Here is a 22825-nt window from a genome sequence, read left to right on the forward strand (position 1 = left end):
ACATAGCACACATATGTTAGTTTATAACTTTGTTAATATTTTACATATTAAACTCACTATGAGCACGTTTTGCTCTCAAAAGCCCCATTACAAAAATGAAGTATATTTGAGCGTTCTATTACTTCTTTTAAACAAAACATAAAGGAAGTATACTTTCAGTCTACTTATGTCACAGTCGTTTCTGTTCTCTTCACCAGTGAGAGTGCCCCTGATTATCACCAGAGGGCACTCCACCCCAGACTTTCATTCCATCGAGGACTACATTACCCATAATCCTTTGTACTCATTAGCACTCACTGTTTCCACCTGTTTCTCACTTACCTCATTTTTGTATGTTACACTGGATCTCTGAGCGTTTATCCCTGGGTTCTGATGTATCTTGGTATCTGGACTCTCTGCCTGTTTTTGGACTACCCTTTTGCCTGTCACTCCTGCCTTGTTTGTTGGTTAGTTTGTTTGGACTGCCTGACTGTATATTGAACCATTGCCTGTACATTGGATTACGTGTCTGGATTGTCCCTCTAATAAAGCTGAATTTGGATCTCCAACCCAAAGTCTCGGAGCAGTACGTAACACCTTGTCCGTTCACCATCTTAGTTAGAGTGTGTTGCTGCCTGATTGTCTGTTTGCTAGAAATACTATTAAACCTGTCATTTTGAGTTGATTATTTTCGTGCGTGTCTGCCTTTCTGCAACCACCATGACAGATGAACGGACCAGCCCAAAGGGACGATAGGGCTAAATTTATCGTCATGGCTCAGGAGAGCCCTGATTATTTTTATTTATTAAGAGTTTTTGTTTTTTGGACAGTAACAACCCTCTGGAAGAAGAAACCCTCAAGACCCTGTTCTGGATCGGGGCGAACTTCCACAACACAAATTTCCTATATCCCTGGAACTTATCTGAATTTGAATTTGAACCTGTATATGAATTTTCTTCGTCAGTCCTGTTATCCCCACCCAGCCTCCCTCTCCCACCACCTCTAATAACTGCCATCAAGGATACTGTTTTTTGGGGGTTTTGTGCCACTCTTCATTTCCAGACCTCCGCCAAGCCTGTCACCCAGTCATCATCGTCTCCCATCAGTCCCACCATGTAACTACATCCTCTTCTCAGAGGTTCCATCATGGACCTTCTGGGAGCCTACTCCTCCTGGGCGTGAGGAGCCTGTGGCACCGCCTCCAGCCTCGTCACGCGTCGTCGGCTCCACCTGGGTCGGACATCACCACGCCTCCGTTGCGGACCTGCAGGCCAGCCACTACTCGAATATAGATGAATATATCTGCTTAAATAGACAGTTATCTCCTTTACACGAAAACGCGCATGCTAGTTGGCAGTCGCCTGAAGTCCTTTTGGTGTGTTCAGGTGCTGTTTTTTCCCCTGATGCAAATGACACAAGGCGATAACACAGTTGGCTTTCATCAGCGCTAGTTCTTTGGCATCGGTTTGGTGTGTCCCTACCTTAAGTTGAGAAGTATGAGTACTTTAGAGGATCTTGTCCGGAAGGGCAGTTGATGCTAAATGTAGCTAAATGTCAACTCAACATCCTCCTGATCCACTACCACTTTCCAAGCAGACTATCAGAAATGCAGGCCGACGCTTAACGATGAACTCTAGGCTGGACTAGCCAGAGGGGGGCAACAGGGAGAGCAGCGATTAAAACGTTCTATACTTTATCGGTCGCCCTTCCCTTCCCTAGTCTCCCCTACCACGACCCCCAAGTGATCATAACAAATATCATCCGTTGGCCTTAGCCATGGACAAATAGTGGAAGATGTCAATGTGGTCATCACATTCAGTCCTAGGAGGGCAGTCCGCAGGACACTAGTCACCTCCCTAACTTTACACTGGCATTCCAAGATAACTCTGAGGGGCTTGAGGCAGGATGCCTGAGGACATACAGCTGCTAACACCGCCCAACATCAACACTGCCCTTAGGATAGTAACCTACCCTCTACCAACTTCCAACCTTTTGCAGATCAGGGTGACTAGGGTGAGAGGTAGCAGGGTGTATGTTTTGTTTTGTTGTTCTGGCAGCCCACTTTTCCCCTCCAGTTTTTTGTTTCTGGAGGTAGTATCCTTAAATATTTGATGTTGGCTAACAATAATTCTACCATCCCAGGTCAGACATAGTGCAACACCTCAGAATTTACCACCATCCAATCACAGGAAAGCATAGACACTTCACCTTCAGCTCACGGTGCTGAAGAGGGCAGCAGAGTTTGCCATTAGAGGGAACGCAGCTACAGTCATGTCCGCCGACAACTACTGTCTAGAATAGGGAGGGCTGCTGTGTTGCTAATGCCACCAAGCTCAGCACTTGTGCATTCTAAGCTACAACCACTTCTGACTTCATCACCATACATGTAGCACATTTTGTCACATTCTGAACGAAGGGGGACAACAAAGGAGATAGCAGCGTAAACCAGGGAGGCTGCAGTTGCATCCACCTACATCTCCCAACTGGAACAGCTACCATCTTCAAGTTTCAAACAATCTTAACTCTGATGCCGCTCCCACAGGGAGCGTACCACGTGGAAGCATCTACAAATGGGGCCTCTCCCATTCCTTTGCTTATGAATCTGCCTCTTTCTCCTTAGCTCAAAATTTGTGCAATAAACCACCTCCATGTCCATTTATCACCTTCAGCTAAGTGCTGAAGGGGGCATAAGATGAGTGGATTCTATCATCCCAGACATAGAAACAGCTTGACAACATTGTTGCACAGCAATAGGAATATTATATTGGAGAGGGCTATAATTATATAATTTAAATCAGTCTCTGACTGTCTTCCAATACTCCTCATAGACTCCTCAGAGATGCAAGCCTACAAAACTGGTGTCTGCATGACCACCTCCAGGCTAGTACACTGGGGGGAGGCAAAGAACCAGGGTCAGGGCTGAAGAACCAGGGTCATGGTGACTGAAATTTCTCCCTGAACCTCCTGACTACAGTCTCAACTGCAGTGCCAAAGAGTTCAGATGGCGAAACCAGGGCATCAAGGAGAGTAACCTTACTACTCCCCAAGAGGTTCAGCCACAAATGCAACTTTGTGCCAACTTCATGCCTGCCATCGAATGGCCGTTGCATATGTCTTTAGTGTGGTCTGACATGGCTTAGAAGGTAGAACTGGAGTCTTCAAAGAAGATGCCACGCCTTGGGAGATAATTAGAAATCTGCACAGTTTTGGGCCCTTTAGAAGTTTTGACACTCTGACATTTGTGTTTTTTTTTTAGTTGCTTATAAACATATTAATGGGAAAAGTGTCATCACACTGTATTCAGCACAAACTGGGCTACCATAATATGTGAGCAACAAGTATGAACATGCTTGTATTTTTGAGAGAACAATGTTTTTGCATGGTTTTTTTAAAAACAACAAAATATAAGTCCCCGACTTAAGGCGACAAAACACACAATAGATATGTGTCCACAAGACTTTTGACTAATGTGTGTTGTTGCCTAGAGTTTTTGCTTCAAACTGATGTGAGAATCATTATGCCTGCTCATTCACATAAAACAAAATATTGATTTAAATTATGTAAGAAACTTTTTCTTTACAAAGGCTGTATGCGAAGGGGTGTGAATGATCATAAATAATGCTATGATTTACACCTGAGGATGAGCTGCATAATGAGCTGCATAATGACCTGCATAATGAATGAGCCTTTGAGTCAGGAATGTGACTGAGGGAGCTAAGCAACAGGATAAAATAAATATATTTTGTTGTAGTTTATTTAGAATTTAGTTAACAAAGGCACATTACAAAAGCTTATTATATTTTAAATTATCAAAAGATTTGACTTCTATTTTTTAATGTTTTTGAAAGAAATCTCATGCTAAAAAAAACTGTAATATTGTGACATTGAACACAATTCAGTATTCAGTAAATACAAATAAATGAATAAATGAATAATTGGTAATGTTGAATGTTAAAAGTAAAATATTTGGGATTTAAAACAACATAATGCAATGCAATTATGATTTCCAAGAGTATATGGTGAATTCAGGTTGATTGGGACACTTTTTCCCCAGTTATTTAAATGGCAAAAGTTTTCTGAATCATTTGATTTTGTAAACTATCCGATACACACAATCCTCAAATATCATTTCGAGCTTCGGTTCATTTATGAGACGCGCTGTGCAATGCATGATAGCACCAGTGCTAAGGCTATTGTCTGCTATATTTGCTATTTATTTATTAGATCTAGGCAATTGGCTGATGAAACATTGATTACAATTAAGATACAATTCATACAAAATGAAATTAACTTTAAAGAAAGGCTTTCTACAAAACAAAACTTAATGAAGTGGTCATAATAATTTCTGACAAACTCCATGTCTTCTGACATATTGCACATATTATGATGTGTCCTTTATTACTTGTGCTGTTCACTTTTCATAATCAATATAGATTCAATAAAAAAATAACATTAGGCTATGATATTTAAACATCAATATGAAACAAGATACGTTTTAATGGCTACAACAAGTAGCCTATTGTACACAAAACATATAGCATCTGAGCAGAAATTTGCGAACAAAAGCTTTAGTGATGTGACACTAGGCTATTTTACAGTAAACACTTCATAATCTTTCCAAAACAGGCCCAAGAAATCTTGTCTAAACAGTCTTACGTATATGACATTTTATGTTGCAGCAGGATTCATATTTAAATAATTCTGTTTTGCGGTTTAATATTCACAGAAACTATAAGAATAAACTTACCTCACAATCATCGGTTGGATCCATTGCTCTTAGAAATAAACAGCTTTTCTTCTGAGGTAAATTATTCCAGGATTATTTCTCACCACATCTCAAAACGATGTAAAGTAGGCCTACATGCGCTAATCTTGATGTGTTTATTCGAGTTGATGTGGGCGTTGACTCTGCTTGCATGTCAGTATTTAAATATCAAAAGAATACACGCACCATGGGCGTGGCCGCATTAGCGGATAATGAAGAAGCTTGCGAACGAACAACTGAAATCTCTCTCTTTTCAAACAGATTACATAAACAGAGAATATAGAATATTTGTTTTCGATTTGATTTCAACGTTTCTTTAGACATATGTCTCATGTTTGTGTGACAAGTATTCACTAAGTTACAGTTCATTTTCTGAAGAGATTAGACTTCATTGAGAGAGAGGCTGCAGATTGCACATCATGTTTGTTTTCTTTATTTTGCAAAAAGCACAAAATTTTGGTTTTATTGTGAGTGTACACAAATAAAAGTAGAAATTTAACAGATTATAATGACGTATAACACTTGCCTGAATTATAAAAATTGAGGCGGTCGCGCCGGTGTGATCTTCAACCTCTAGGGGTTAAATGTAATTGTTACACTGAAAATCCCTTTCCTTCTCTATTCCAGCACCCAGAATCACAACATTGCTTGAGACAGTGGATGCCTCTCTGGATAATAATGCTACTTTCATCTGTGAGGTTGATTCATACCCTCAAGCCGATATTACATGGACACGGAATAATTACCCAATACGGTTAGAACTTTCTTAATTAATTTGATTATTATCTTATGCTATCCATGAAAGTTAAAAAAAAAGATTCTCCCAAATTTTAGAGGTTAGAGTTTCAGTAGTGATCCTACACCTATGTTTTGCAAAGTATGTTCAACATTTACTTTTTGAATGCAGGTATTACGATTCCAGATACATTATACGAGAAAATGGCCAAATGCTGATTATTCCCAATGTAAAGGATTTGGACAATGGAGAATACTGCTGCATTGCTAACAATGGGGTTGGAGAACCAGCCAAGAGCTGTGGAGCTCTACAGCTGAAGATGAGTATGTTCAAATATTCTCATACCATAACTGTGAGCACTGATAATGCTAAAAAGATTTTGTCAATTGCTTTTTATGCATTGCTTTGAGTTAGTTATAAGGATCAGTCCCATTAACTTTTTTTTTTCAGAGCCCCAAATCAAAAGACATCCTACTAACATGACATTGGTTGTGGAGTCCAAAGCAGTGTTGCCATGTTTAACATTAGGATATCCTAAACCCGAAATATCCTGGATTAAAGAAGATGATTTGATTAAGGTAAATGGAATGTCTTACTACTTAATATTCTTCTCAATATTTATTTATTGGGTCTGTAATATGGTTAACAATCATTGTGTGTTTTCTGAGCATCTCCATCTTTCATGTGTCTTGTAGGTTAATAGTCGAATATCAGTTTTGGAATCTGGTTCCCTAAAAATCAACAGCATCAAGAAAGAGGACGCTGGGCAGTATCGCTGTGTGGCCAGAAACAGTTTTGGAATCGTTTACTCCAAACCAGTCACTATTGAAGTACAGGGTATGTCATAAAATAGCTTTGATCCTTAATTCAAGTATTCTTGTACTATTCAGGTTTTCTAATGCAATGATATTCAGACAATTTAAGTATCAATTTAAGGTCTTTTTATAGGTCAATGACATAATGCTGGCTTGCTTATCAAATTTTACTTATTCATTTATTCTTAATTTTTTTGGTCATCTCTATTTTTTTTAAATATATATATAAAAAAATGCATTCAAATGTACAATCAGTGCCTTTAAAACATAAAGTGCATAAAGTGAAGAAAAACACCTCATTAAAAAATTACATTCTTTAAAAAACTTTAGTAAAACGTAGTTTGATGTATTCTATTATTAATTGTTTTAAAAACATTATTTGTTGTTCTGCTTCACTGCTTATTAATATTAGAAAATGGTCAAATTGTAATGTACCTGTGGGGAAAATAGAAAAACATTTTTTAACTTAAAATGTTTTTAAACGTTTTTGTTTAATTATATATTTTTATAATGTGCTAAAAAAAATTACATTTAAGTTGATACTGTAACATGCATTTTTTTTTTGTTGAGATTACTGACTATTGGAGTGTTTTACAAGAAAATACTTAAAAAAAAAAAAAACATTTATACAAAGGGTACATTTCTAAGAACTTCAAATGTGTTTTAAGCTTTTTAAAGTATTTTCTGTTTTCTAATTTTCCATTGCCTCTCCTATAGCTCCTGCCAAGTTACTGAAAGTTCCCAAGGAGAAGAAAGTTCAGATTGGATCAGAGGTTACATTAGAGTGTAATGCCACTGGCAATCCAATCCCATCTATAACTTGGCTTGAAAACGGCAATGCGGTAAGTCTTCTAGTTTATAAGATACTTTACAGTCATTTTTCTTTCTCCTCCTCAACCTTCTTCTCCACCTATCTCTTGCTCTTCATGCTTGCTTTGGCTCTATGGAGAAAATTAATTGTACTTTCATCTCATCTTACTGGAGCAGAGAGCAGAGCTCAGTACATTCATGTTAAATGTCAGACGGCATATCTCAAATGTGCTGCCAGTACAATGATGGGAGGCCTGCGTTCTGTAAATGCTTTGGTCTGTGTCACTAAGACACAGGATTCAAACTACGATCATTCCTCAGTGCGCTGATCGGACCTCAGCAATAAAGTTTAAGCCATATCGAGATCAAGAAAATAATTCAAAACACCTCTGCACTGTTATCATTATTCTGGATTGTTTTTGGATGTGGATTTTGGTAGACAGAAACAAAGGGAACCGAAAACTGATCAGCAGTCTTATGTGAAGATATTGTCTGCAAACAAGCGTGTAAGTCTTTAAATCCAAGAGAGTCCAAGATTTAAATTTCTCAGGCTTCTGTCAGGGGGTGTAAAGAGTAGATCTGAACAAGCTGTGCTGTCTTTGTTTTCAGTTATATACCAGCAATCATATCTTAATACAATTTCTTTTTAGATATGCGTAGATAAATATTGGTTTGGCTAAGCAACGGTGGTTGAAACTTCTATTTTTTGGCACGATATGTAACAACAGTGTGAGCAGTAAGGAGTAAAGCAGAGACTGACCTCTCGGGGAAGGTTGTATAGATACTGAAGGGTTTAACCCTTGACTGCCTAAACACTTTCTCTAAATCTGACCACACTATTCACCCTATTGTATTTAGTTTTCTGTTTTGCATGATTTTCTCATTGATTTTCAAATTTTTGCTTTTCTGTTGAAGATTTTTGTTGCAGAATAGGCACTAGTATGTACACAAGATTTGCTGCCACGCATGTGCAATTTTTTTCCATTTGTGTTGTCACATTTCCTATCTAAACAGGATTTTTTTGTTGTAAACAAGCATCCTTCCCTCACTATCTCCATCCCTCCATCTCGTTCACTCAGATGTACGCAGTGGTGTCCGATGTACACAGTGGGTTGGGGTAAATTAAACGTGATCTGCTGTTATGTAACAATCATGTTGCAATGTGGTCTAAGGATCTGCCTGAAGTGTACATATTGAGTAGACTTGCTCCCTCTTTCAAATTCAAGTGATCGAGGTTTTGTCCAAATAAACTTCCCTTATTACCAACTTAACAAAGTTGAATGCACTTCAAAATGGCGGTAGGGATTCTCCCGAGGAAAAGTGCTTAGGGAAGTTTGTGAGTGCATGTCTAAAAGTGGAGTTAAATAAAAGTCACAAAACATTTACAAATGTAATCCTGGTTCCCTGAGAAGTTGAAAGTGACATTACTTCTGACAAGACATTGAGGGAAACATCATCAGAGTGACCAGTGTCTGAAACGCAATGATATTGTTGACCGTCAGCAGTTCATGATGTCACTATCTGTGCGACTATGAGTAAAAGGTTGCCTGTAGTACACGTCATCAATTTCTTTGTCTGAAGGAGACGTAAGCAGACAAGCATGAGTCATGGCAACAAGACACACTGGGGGCTCATCCCCTCAGTTCCACTTCGGACCATCGGCCAATTGGCTTTGCCATGGTTCCTCGCCTCCTCGGCTTCACCTGCGACCTCCGTCCCTTCAGCTCCACTGGGCTCCCTCGTCCCACTGGCTATGCCCTGGTCAGTCGTCGCCCCACCAGACTTCCGGGCTGTCTGATACTCTCCACCCATACAGCTCCATCAGGCTCCTCCATCCCACAGGCTCCACGAGGTACACACTCACACTGGCGTCACCTTGGTCCTTCTGCCCCTTGATTCCACCTCGGCCACTCGTCGCCTGGACTCTGCTTTGGTCTCCCTGTCTGTCAGTGTCACCGGGTCTCTCTATCCATCTGACCTTGCCTGGGCCTCTCCATCTCCCTGCGTCACCTCAGTTGGTTGGGCTCAAAGGTCAACCGTGGCTCCTTCCATCATTGCCGCCATGGATCGCCTCAATCATGGCCATCTCCTGAGTCTCTCACTGCATGAAAAGTGGGATTTTCGACCCCGTAAACGCCTGTAGACTCCCGGAAATCTCCCTAATTTTCGGCAGTTTTCAACAATTTAGAGGCAGCGAACGTCACGTTCGTCTGTGCCACAAATTGTCGTAAACGAACCATGACGTAGGTGGAGAGCCCCCGCTGAGAGACCGCGCGGAGGTGCAACGCCTCTAATTAGCATATGAATAGCAGCGAAACCAGAGAGTCAACGGCCAGACTTGAATTTACTCACTCACTATTGGCTGAAGCCACTACATTTAAAAAAGAAAAATCCCTCGTGATTGGTTGGCAGATCACTGCAAACCAATCATTATTGGTCCCCCTGGCTCATTATAAATGTAAACCCCAATAATAATAATAAATATATAATTTATGTTGTAATAATTTGTTTTATATTAATGTTATTGTGCTATGAAGTATTCATACCATCAAGGAATATATGGGAAAATTATACGGACCGTGCCGTTTATTCAAAGAAAGAGCTTCATTTATAAGCATACAGCTGTTCATTCAAAGAAAGGGCTTCATTTATAAAACACAGCTGTTTATTCAAATAAAGAGCTTTATTGTTAAACACACAACTATGTACAGTGCAGCAGTAATGTCTCGTAATGTAATGTAAAGTTCGGCGTGCTCCAGGCTGCGAGAGGGCGGTGGCCGCACAATCCATCCAGACACCCCGTCAACAATGCCGTCTTCCTCGTCAGATATGAGTTCAATGGTTGCGGACTTCCAAATGTCCACCTCACCCAGCACACTCTCGCTTCCAGCAACTGTAATACAATAAAGCAATAAGCAACCTGAAAAATACTCACATTGACAAAAAACGGATCTAATATAATAAATCTTACCCTTTTTCTTCTTGATCGACTCCGAGCTAAACTTCGCAGTTTCCGCCTGCGATGTAAGTTCAGGTTGTTTGTATCTGAAGCTCCGGCGTGTCGATTCATAATACGTCTTACAGGCAGCTGGAAAACAATTACATGAGACTGGTATTAATAAAAACAGTCACGGTAAAATTAAACAAGGAATGAGAAACACATTAGAAGTTACTTACACACAATTTCGTCGTGATCAGCGGTTAAATCTGGACTCGCGGAAATCGCTCTAAGCAGATAAGAGCTCACGGCTTCGTTATGAGGCGAGGATAGTCTGTGAAAACAAAATGTGCAGTTTTAAGCTCGGATCTATTAACGCATCCATTTCCTTATACAGCTGAATAAAAGCATATTCTTTAAATCGTAACGTTACATTACCCATGCTCTGGTTCATAGCGCCTGCAGTTTGCCTCAGAGTTGTGAAGACGAAGACAGCTGAAAATTAGTCGAAAAAGTTAGCCGCGTCCATGCAGAGGAGTTGAAGGGGAGCTGAAGGCGAAATGGCGTCCTGTCGTTGTTGATCACGAAAAAGCAAAGCAGCAAAAACACAAAGCAAAAAGAGTCCAAGGGTCCGTCCACACGGAGACGCGTATCACTGTATACGTATACATTTTTTTATCGTATTGGCGTTTCGTCCACACGGATCCGGCGTTTTGGGAGACTGAAACCGCTATTTTTTGAAACCGGGTCCTAAAGTGGATACATCTGAAAACGACACCCTTGCGGTTTTGTGTATACGGCCAATCCGTCTATTTTGTGAAACGATGATGTCATCACACCACGTCCTGCGCAGGGAAGACTTAAAGGGGATACAACTACGGGCACTGGGCATGCGCACATCAATACTGCGTTGTTTAATTACTGTATTTGCATTATTATAAGGGTATGTTTAGGGTTGGGATAGGTGTATGTGTTAATAAAACACATCTGGTAAGTAGCAAATTTATTTATTGTTATTTTATTGTGAGATTTTACCTCACCTCCGACTGTTGCTGTACCCCTTCTAGCCACAACTCTTCTTCTCCGTTTTTAGTGTATTTCTGTGGCAGAATTACAGTGCCACATACTGGCCTGGCATGTATACTACATCGTTTTGAGCCGTTTTCATGCTCTCGTGTGTACGCTGATATATCTTGAAACGAGGGGAAAAAAAAGATCGGATAGGGAAAGTTCTGGCTTCGTGTGGACATGGCCCAAAACACGTCTGTTTAAAGCTCGTCTTCAAGTTTTGTATGCGTCATGGCCATGACCTGTGTGTGTGTGTGTGTGTGTGTGTGTGTGTGTGTGTGTCTGCCTGCACAGATGTGTGTGTGTGTGTGTGTGTGAGAGAGAGAGAGAGAGAGAGAGAGAGAGAGAGAGAGAGAGATCAAGAGTCAGGAAATCAGTCCACAGAGGGGCTTAATTTATCCCTATATTCTTCAACCTCATTGAGGTTTCAGACCACCAAGGAGCTCCAGAAAAACCTATTATATTTATTTTCACTTTATTTAAGTTAATGGGTGTGGCAAAAGTGCTTCAATTACATATAGGCATAACACTGTAACTTTTCATTTTGTGTGTATTTTTTTTTTTTTTACATGGTTATTGCTAATGACATACAGAGTAATTAATCTACTCTGTTTGCCCGGACAAGTTGAATCTACTTAAAAAATTGGAGCAAACTGGTTGCCCTAAAAAAAATTTTTTAGTAATGTGAACTAAAACGAGTAGCCTACATTTAACTGAAAAATTCAGAACCTAGATAAAACTCCCCCTGCTGCTACTCTGATTTGCATTTGTGTAGCCCACAGCATGTTCATTTACATGATAAAGCCTCCCCTAGAATTAAGGGGAGGGGGGTCATGGGGGGACAACTGCCAAGCAAGGCCCACGTCAATTTCCGTCAATTTACGGCAGTTTTCGATGTTGCCTGCAAATTGCCGTGCACAGTCGTAAACCTGAAGTTTCACGGCAATCTACAGTGCCACATACTGACGAAAATCCCACTTTTCATGCAGTGTCTCTTCTGTTTTGGCGCAAGGTTGCACCCTCCAGGAGGGGGCGTTATGTCACGTTTATGTTCTGTCTGTTTCGTTATCATTACCTTTTAGTTTGTTATTTTCAGTCACATGTGTTCCTTTGTTCAGTTTCCCACCACTTCCCTCATCTGTTGTCATGGTTATTCATTTAATGTGCTCAGTTGTTTGTTATTGTCTCATCATCACTGTGTATTTAAGTTCCTATTTGTGCTCACTTCAATGTCCGGTATTGTTTGTGTATGTGTGCTACATGCTGTTACCTGCCTTCCTGCATTGGATTTACCTAAGTTTGTTTTATTAATGAACCTTTTGTTTGTAGAAACCTGTTTGAACCGTTTTCATCATCTTCATCTGAACCCAACCATGACAGTTTGAGAATCTAAATGTTTTATTATTTGATTGTTTTGATATTTAAATCTTTTTTTTACATTTTCAACATTTCAACATTTTATACATAAAACATTGCTATGATAAACAGCTTGAGCTGTCATTGCTGATGATGATGATGATTGATAAACGAACTGTGACCTCTGACCCTCAGAGCATCTGAAACCCATGAGATGTTATTAGACCATTGATTAAAATTACACCGTCTGAATGTCATTCTGGCAGGGCTCTCAGCTCATTAGTTTTCTTGAGCCAGATGAAGTGCCTTCTAAAATCAGCTGCATGCGCACTTTGTCAAATATAGAGCCGTGATCGCAGCATGAGACTGACATTCCTACAGGCTCTCATAATGTTCTCATAAACTCAACAAATCACATTAGCAAAATAGCAGGAGTCTTAACACATCCAAACGATAAATAGAGGGATTTGTTATATTTGTTGGAATAATCATGCGACTTGCATTTGACCCATCAGTTCTATTCTATTCTATTCTATTCTATTCTATTCTATTCTATTCTATTCTATTCTATTCTATTCTATTCTATTCTATTCTATTCTATTCTATTCTATTCTATTCTGCATTTCTGCACAGTAAAGTGAAGAAATAGCCGCTATAGTGTTCTTCACTAGCGGCTATTTTGTAATAATTACAAATACAAATAGCCTCCAATTACAATGCATATTCTGGAATCTCTGTGCTATTAAAAATAATATCATGAATGTTTTAATTAAGAAGTTGATTGGATAAGCCATATTTGAAGAGCCTATGCACACCTGTGATCGCACATCAGCAGGATTGTATATTCATTTAGCTATATTCATTTCTAGTAGCTACATTTTGTGGGTATATCACTTGTCAGAAGAGTTGTTTGTGGTTGTTATTATTGTTATCAACTGTTCAAAGGTTTGATTGAAATTTTGCTCTCTTTTACTCACCAAGCCTGCGTTTATTTGGTCAAACATACAATAAAAACTGTAATATTGTAAAAAATATTGTTAAAACATGTTGATACTGAACACTCTAAAAAATGCTTGGTTAAAAACAACCCAAGTTGGGTTGAAAATGGACAAACCCAGCAATTGGGTTGTTTTAACCCTGTGGGTTGTTTTAACACAGCGGTTGGCTTAAAACAACCCAATTGCTGGGTTTTCCATTTTCAACCCAACTTGGGTTGTTTTAAACCTAGCATTTTTTAGAGTGAAGAATGTATAAATGTATAAATATATCTATTTCTTAATTTTTTTCTTTTGTTTCTTTTATATTGTTCATATTAGCATTTGTAGAGGCCAGACATTACAGTGATTTTATCATGGTTGTTATGGGGGGTTGCTAATGACATTTTGTTATCTGTAGATTTCAGGAGCGTCAGTGGAGGAGACACTGGTGGATGAAGTTATATTGTCTGTTTTGCGTGTGGTGGTGCATAAACCAGCTCTCTACACCTGTCAGGCTACTAACCAGCACAGCGGAGGAGCCAATACCGTCAAAGCTACAGTAAAAATAACTGTTTCAGGTCAGTTTAAAAAACTTTTACTAGTTTCAATAGTTTGTCTATTCCGTTGTCTCTAAAAGTCCCTTAGAGTCTCGCAAAATTGCATAGATACTGAGATATTGATACTCTCAGAATTTTCAGAATTTCAGAATGTTTATACTATTTAAAGGTATTTATTTGATGACAGATTGGTAATACCACATAACTATTTTATTGCAGTAACATTCCCTGTAGTAACTTTGGTATTTAGCATGAAGCATGGATACATTGGTAAATGCTTATATGGGTTTTAACACATGAATATAGAGGTTACATGAAAATATTGACAACTGTTATTATAACCATTATCTCTGTCAAATGCCTGTTATTTGTGTATTTGTTGGAACAAGGTTGCCATGATGTTAAGCTGTTAGACTTGGGTACCTCAAAATAGTTCAAATGTCACTTTTATAAATAATTGATTTAAAATTATCTCCAAATAATAGTACATGCATATGCATTTATAATTGATAATGCAGACGTGACAAAATGCACTAACAAAAAAAGTACCTCATTAAAGGATTAGTTCACTTCAAAATGAAAATTTCCTGATAATTTACTCAACCCCATGTCCTCCAAGATGTTCATGTCTTTCTTTCTTCAGTGGAAAAGAACTTAAGTTTTTTGAGGAAAACATTTCAGGATTTTTCTCCACACAATGGACTTCAATGGCAACCAAAATGTTGAAGGTCCAAATCAATGCAGTTTCAAAGCGCTTCGAAGGGCTTCAGAGCCTCTGCAAGATCCCAGACAAGGAATAGGGTCTTATCTAGCGAAACCATCAGTCATTTTCAAGTAAAAAGAAACATTTATATACTTTTTAACCTAAACTCATTGCGCTGCTCTGTGACGTGCCACGGATTGCGCAATCACGTTGGAAAGGTCACGCTAGACATAGGCAGAAGTACTGCCCCCGTGTTTACAAAGCGTACATGCGAAGACTAATACAAACATCCTTTAGCCAAAAAAGTTTAAACAACGATGTCGGACGATTTTGAGGTTGGAGATTTAGGAGTTTTTTTTGTAAAGGGCATTTGCATTAGTCTTTATACACTCACTTGGGGCAGTACTTCCGCCTACGTCTGTAACCTTTCTAATGTACTTCGTTGAAGTATGTTGGTGTACACTACCGTTTAAAAGTTTTGGGTACTTTTATTCAGTAAGTACACATTCCGACATCGTTGTTTAACCTTTTTTTGCTAAATGATGTTTGTATTAGTCTTCCCATGAGCGCTTTGTAAACACGGGGGCAGGACTCCTGCTTATTTCTAGTGTGACTTATGTCTAGACGTGATTGCACAATCCATGGCACGTCACAGAGCAGCACAAGATGAGCAATTTAGGTTAAAAAGTATATAAATGTTTATTTTTTCTTGAAAATGACAGATGGTTTCGCTAGATAAGACCCTATTCCTTGTCTGGGATTGTGCAGAGCATCTGAAGCCATTTGAAACCGTTTGAAACTGCCCGTTTTTATTTGGACCTTCAAATTTTGGGTTGCCATTGAGGTCCATTGTCTGAAGAAAAATCCTGGAAGGTTTTCCTCAAAAACAACAAAATTTATTTTTGACTGAAGACAGAAAGACACAAACATCTTGAGTTGGGGGTGAGTAAATTATCAGGAAATTTTCATTTTAAAGTGAACTAATCCTTTAATTTGCAAACAACATTTATGATGGTAATAGTACGGTATTCATTGAAGTACATTGGTGTACAATACCGTTTAAAAGTTTCGGGTACTTTTATTCTGTAAGTACACATTTAATTTATCAAAAGTGACAGTAAAGACATTTATAATGTTACAGAATATTTATATTTCAAATAAATTCTGTACTTTGGTCTCTTTGGCAGATTAATCGAAAAAGTTTTAAAAGGTAAACTTACTAAAAAGTTATACAATTTTACATTTATTATTATGTTTGTTTGTATGAAATATATTTTCATACACATTTTACTATAAAAGTGTGAGAAAATCAAAGCCATAAATCTTAACAAGCTGTTTTCTCAAAAATTAGCTTTCAGTAAGATTTTGTTTGTGCGCACTACCAAAAGTTTCCACTATTAAATTAATCTCCAATTAATTTCCAATGCGGCAATTTTTTTTACCATGGACCATTTTTCAGGACCATTAACCCTTTGCAAATCATTTTCAACCTTTTTTTCTTTATGTTCACACAGCAAGTGCCAAAACCTTTACCAAATTTCGTCCCATTCCGATGAAGTAAACAGTTCTAAAAAATAAAAAAAAAACATAAAATGTTTTGGTAAAAAATTATCAAACAGCACCAGAAGGTCAAATTGTAATATGTCACAATATTACTCTTGTTACTGTATGTTTGATCAAATAAATGCAGCCTTGCTGATCATAAAAGACTTAATTTAAAACCATAAAAAATATTTCCGACTTTTGAACAGTAGTGTACCATGCAAATAAAAAGATACCTTTTCATTTAATACCGTGATACATGTCATAGTACTAACTAATACACTCACTGTTCCAGGTTACTGCCACTGTATATTATTGTAATGGTGTTATGTCACAATGTTTTAGCAAAATCAATTTGAAATGCTTCAGTTAATAAAGGCCCATGAAACAGGGCTTTGTAAACACTCACCCACTGTGACCTACTGTTTCAGCCATATGTTTCTCTGGCTGTTTTGTGTAAATACGATGTGACTGCTCTCTAAGTTTCAGCAGCTGTGTTTCTGGTGCCAGGACTTCAGTTAGCTTCCCTTGTGTTTGCATAGCTGTTCTTATGCCTCCTCAAAGCCCTGAAATGCATCCCTGCGCAAACATACCACAATACTGTATTGTGGCGCTTTAGCCATGTAGAGAATGTACACAATGTGATTAGGCAATATGGAATTAATTATGGAATAAACTGAGTAAAGCCTGTGTCTATTTGATGTTCATTTCTACCACATATTCCATATTAATGTCTCTTCAGAATACTTGACTCTAAATGGTCTATCAGCATCTGCAAAGTCAAATATAATGTATCATGATTGCTAAACCAAATTTTAGATTGTTGCCTTGGGGAACCGATTTATTATATATCTGTGCTAGTTTCATATCATTTTGTGCTTCTTCTCATATAGTAAAACAGAACAAATTCAACTCTAATCAGTATTTCATGTCCGTATATTTATTTGGTGACACTTTTTTTGTGTCCTTGTTACTGTTATATGTAGTTACTGTAATAATATAAAACCCGATATTATTATGAGGTGGCTAATTCGTACATATTTGTACGACCTCACTTTTTGCTAAATTGTACGTATTTGACGAGTTGGCCAATTCGTATGATTTCGTACGCATGACCTAACCCATCACTGCGGTTTAGAAAAATCATACAAATTCGTACGAATTAGCCACCTCATACAAATGCATACGAATTGGTGAGATAGCGTTGCCATATCTGTAAATTATGCATAATTACATTCAACTAACTCTAAACCAAACCCTCCCGCATGAAAAAATACTATAGTATATTATAGTAAAATTACAGTAAAATTACTCTAGTAAATACTATAGTGTTTTTGAACCTACTATAGTAAAGATACTACAGTACATTTTTCGTATACTGTAGTATATTATAGTATTTACTACACTTACGGCCAGTTTACTTACACTGTATAGTAATTACTACAAATTACTGTAGTATATTTACTATAGTATGGTTCAAAATCACTATAGTATTTACTAGAGTAATTTTACTATAATATACTATGGTATTTTTTCATGTGGGCTAATCTAACCCTAATCCTACAGTAAGTACATGTTGTTAATTATTATTACTTAGTACTTAAATGTATAATTACCCTGTAACGCGGACACCTTATAATAAAGTGTACCGATTATTTATTTAGTGAGTAGCCGTGTAATAAGTGAGATAATAATAAAGTCACAAAATAATACTCACTCAACCTGGGTTAAATTTGTGATAATGCCTGACTAATGTTTTATTTCGTATGGGTGTGTATCCCAAAAAGAATTCTGTGCGTTTTGAAGTAAGACGGTGTGTCAGACTGGTTCATTCTGTGAAGATTCTTGAATCCTGTCACATGAAATCAGGAGGGGCCGTTAAACTTCACACCTGGTGTATCCCCAGAAAGACCCCCCAAGTTCTGTCTTTGTCCTCCTCTCATACACACAAACACTGAGCCATGCAAGCACTGCATGACTGAAGAATGGTCAGGCCAACAGAGTGGATGTGTTATGGATGCTCTGACATTAAACAGATATTGTTTGTGCTTTTCTCTCTTCTTGGGCCTGTTTCTGGTGGCCGTCTCTGGATCCTGTAACTTTCCCATAGAATGGAGGTAAGGATACATTTGCACCCTATTAAGTGGTACTTCAGCATACAATATATACACTCTTAAATTCTTTATTGAGTTCTCTTAAGTTCTTTATTGGCATTGATGGTTCCATGAAGAAGCATTAACATCCATGGAACCTTTCTATTCCACAAAAGGTTCTTTAGAGTGGAAAAGGGTTCTTTAGATTATAAAATGTTCTTCTCACCTAGAACAAAACAGTTATTTTAAGAACTGTTGATTGAAAGTTTTTTTGGGGAACCCAGGGTGGTTCTTTTGTGGCAGCACTGTAAAAAAACTATTTTGGAACGTTTACTTTAAAGACTGGGTCCCACTTTATATTAGGTGGCCTTAACTATTATGTACTTACATCAAAATATAAGTACAATGTGTTCATATTGTATTGCAAAAAATCTTTTGCTGATATTGAGGTGGATACAGTTAAAGTTAGGGACAGGTGTGGTGGTATGGGTGTGTTTAGTTTTGTACGTTTTGTACATGTACTTACCATAGTAATAACAGTAAATTATGCATAATTACATGCAACTAACCCTCAACCAAATCCTAATCCTACCATAACTTTATACATGTTATTAATGAATATTACTCAGTATTTCATTGCACTGTAACAATGCACCTTAAAATAAAGTAACCCTTTATTTTAAGGTGTCTGTGTTACAGCATAATTATACATTTAAGTACTGAGTAATAATAATTAACTACATATACATACTTTAGGGTTAGGGTTAGTATTAGGGATTGGTTTAGGACTACTTGCATGTGAATTATGCATAATGTATATAGTAAGTACATGTAACATGTGACAAGAACACTAAGACAGTGTTACCAAATTAAATGATTTCAATGTAGAAAATAAAGACTATTTTTATAACAGACATTATTTCAGACTGTCCTCCCAAAAAAAAAAAAAAAAGGCCCTATAGGTCGTTTTTCAAGCACCTTATTACGACCTTTATTTAAGTTTTTAAGTCATGCGCCCTCTAGCTGGTGTAAAAATAATGACAGTGTTGTGTTACGTCTGTCGTCATGAAATGACGTATGACTGTCTTTACCAATCAAAAGGCGTGTTCATTTAAATGCAATGTGTGGACTTTGTATAACCATTTGTCATATTTCCATTTATCAAAAATAATTTTTATTAACAACTACACCCACCCCACCCCTAAACCGAACCCGGATCGAACCCACGATTGCATGATCACAGGATTACATGATGTTATATTTAGCAATGCTCTATCAAGTAAACGGTCCTATAGGTCGTATTTCATGAATTAAAATGAAAGTGTCCTGTTGTCGATAGGGGCGCAACTTTAGTAAACGCTCCTATAGGTCGTATTTCATGAATTAAAATGAAAGTGTCCTGTTGTTGATAGGGGCCCAACTTTAGTAAATGCTCCTATGGGTCATATTTCAGGGAAGTAACAACCTATATAGGCGTATTGGTTGGAGGACATGTTGCATTATTCGCATGACAGTTGAGCACATTACCGCACACCATTCTCACTAATGCCAAAAATCCCATTCTGTTGTTTTTTTTAATAGTATTTTTTAAATATAGTGTGGATGATATGCTTAGTTGTCTTTAATGTCAAAATTTGCACAATTATCTTTATGTAAAATAATACAATTCACATTTTTGAAGTTAGTCAGATTTTTGGAAGAAAAAAAAACTTTTATTCCTCAAGGATGCATTAAATTGATCAAAAGTGACAAAAGGCCAGCTTTGATCACAGGAATAAATTAATTTTTAACATATATTCAAATAGAAATTAGTTATTTTAATTGTAATAATATTTCACAATAATATTGTTTTTACTGTATTTTTTGATCAAATAAATACAGCCTTGGTGAGCATAAGAGACTTCTTTCAAAAAAGCATGCTGAACCTAAACATCTCAATGGCTTTATTTTCTTAATGTAAAATATGAATTCTTTTTTTTCTTTTTTTGAATTTTGTAAAAAAACTTTTCACCACACTAAGGTTCAGTGAATCATGTTAATAGGCCTTGTCATTCAATATGACGTCATCTTTGGACTGAGAGCTATGAAAATACAATTGATAAGAAATCTGTATGAAATAAACCAACTGAAAGACAGATCTCAACAGTGTACTGCATGACTCAAGTCAGTCGGAAGTTTTTCAAAAACTTGCGTTTACGCTGACGGAAGTTATTTCACTGGAAAGAGCCACTCAAATTGAATCATCATGTTTCTGTTGATTTGAAATGATAAACGCAAACGTATACACATGTGCTGGATAACGCAGTTCACTCCTGCCGTAAAAGCCAGACACGCCATATGGTCTAAGTTACACATGAACTTAAATAAACCAAGCTATTTTCCAGCGATTCAGATTCAGCATCTGGATGCAATTAGAGCTAAGTTAAACAGAATGAACTAATTGTAAGAACTGCACTTTATTCTTGTCAATTGTGCAGTGTGTACATGAGTCAGCATGTAGTCAAGAGACAGAGTTATGTATGGAAACCTTGAAGCAACATCTTTATATGACTTGAGTCCAAAACAGCCATTCTGTTTAGCAGAAGTCAATGATGAGAGTCTATGACTCTTTGACAACTTCCAAGCCCCACTACATATCTCATAAACACAATTTGATAGGGTAAGCATCACTGTCATTATTTCTCAGAGAGCTATGGTTTGTTCCTGCACTATTTGTACTACAAACATGATTAATGCCTCAGATTATGCAGTTTGTTGAGGAGAGGTGAGCGGTTACATTTCAAAGCAATCAGACATTTTAACTACTAACTAACTCATCAAAAACTCACTTCATTTTGATTTCCCCCCCAGAAATTTGTACTTATCTAGTAAATTAATCTTGATTTAAGAATTTTAAATATTTGGACTGGAAACAAGAATTTTTTTTTTGCAGTGTAGTCAAATCTTCTGATCATTTAAAATATAACAGGCCTTTGTTGATTACATTCCAAATAAAATAAACTGCAAAAATATGTATATTTCCTTTGCTCTGTTGCTCTCTGTCACATAGGTCTACCTGAAGCTCATTCATTATGCAGCTCATTAATGCGAGTCCTTTGTTATCTCAGGTGCTATCTCATCATTATTCATTAGATACCACGCCTTCTCGCATATTGGCTTTGTGAAGAGAAACTGTAATACAAATTTTAAATCAGTGTATTGTTTTATGTGAATGAGTAAGCTCAATGATTCTCACTTCAGTATAAAGAAAAAACTCTATGCAAATACAGACAGTAGTCAAAAGTCTTGGGAACAGATATCTATTGTGTGTTTTGAGGCCTTAATTTTAAAACAATTTTTTTTGTTTTTTCAAAATCCGTGCATAAACATTTTTCTCTCCAAAATACAAGCATGTACATACAAGTTGCTCACATATTCTGGTAGCCCATTTTGTGCTGAATACAGTGTAATTACAATTTTGCTATTAATTTGTTTATAAGCAACTGAAAAATAAAACACAAATGTCAGAGCGTGTCAAAACTTCTAAAGGGCCCCAAAACAGCTCAAACTCCTAGGGGTTAAAAGCCAGTTGTGCTTGCACCATGGCGCATTCGCTATTTACATGGCGGAATATAGACACCCTCAAACTGAAGTCAGTTTAAATACATGTGTGCGTATTGCCACGATTGGTTAAATAAGTAGCCAATTTCATTCGTCATTACTGCAAATAGGTCAATTTGATTCATGCAATGACCATCCATTATGACATGTAGGCATTTTTATGTACACAACAATAATCTTTTACATTGTGATCCTTTTATTTGTAATATTTGGCGTGTTTCTGTGCTGCTGCACATCCCTGTGAGTGTAACAAGCAGTGTACGCACGTTGTGCACCCTCCAATAGGCGCATATTACTAATGCGCCCTTTAAATAACACAAAAAATACTGCGCTACTGACTTTAGACTAGGTTTTTGTTGGTAAATAGCGCAGTCGTTTTCAGTTGCCTCAAAATAGCAACGCGCCAACAATGTGCCTGAACACACCTTGTTTTCAGACCAGCACACCCATGGGCTCACAAATGGGCGCAAATGCATTTGCTATTTAAGCAACCATCTAGCAACCATCCAGAACACCTTTGCAACCATAGGACAGAACCTCCTAGCAATGTGTTGAGTCATTGTTGTGTTGTGTTTAATATTGCATTGTGATGTCTTATCTTATTTAGACTGTACAAAGGCAATGCTGGCTATTGCAGCACATACAGAGGCGACGTATGTCGGAACGTGCTCCATCGCGACGCTTTGGTGTTTTTCAACTACTCTTTCCCGAACCCAGAGGATGCGCAGGAGTACCTGGCTCAAAGCGTATGGGGGGAACTGGATGGGGTCAGCTCATTCTGCAGGCCTGCTGCCAGATCGCTGCTCTGCCACGCCACCTTCCAGGACTGCAATCCTTCGGGAATAGGACCAGCACCTAAACCTGTCTGCAGGTAACGGAAATGTTC

The 22825-nt window shown here is 37.7% G+C and overlaps 1 protein-coding gene across 2 annotated transcripts in view; it reads left to right on the forward strand.

Annotated features, from left to right (window-relative positions):
* Window positions 1-22825, forward strand: part of musk (muscle, skeletal, receptor tyrosine kinase) — a 53108-nt gene that overhangs the window by 13049 nt on the left and 17234 nt on the right. The window contains exons 2-8 of one of the 2 annotated variants that reach the window (XM_079804524.1): window positions 5372-5498; window positions 5652-5803; window positions 5931-6058; window positions 6176-6317; window positions 7013-7137; window positions 13863-14026; window positions 22547-22810. In XM_079804524.1, coding sequence (XP_079660650.1) covers window positions 5372-5498; window positions 5652-5803; window positions 5931-6058; window positions 6176-6317; window positions 7013-7137; window positions 13863-14026; window positions 22547-22810 — 1102 coding nt within the window. The remainder of the gene's footprint in view (window positions 1-5371; window positions 5499-5651; window positions 5804-5930; window positions 6059-6175; window positions 6318-7012; window positions 7138-13862; window positions 14027-22546; window positions 22811-22825) is intronic. The other variant, XM_079804523.1, reaches the window with a different exon arrangement.

The sequence above is a fragment of the Gobio gobio genome, assembly GCF_949357685.1.
Source record: "Gobio gobio genome assembly, chromosome: 22".
Taxonomy (NCBI): Eukaryota; Metazoa; Chordata; class Actinopteri; order Cypriniformes; family Gobionidae; genus Gobio; species Gobio gobio.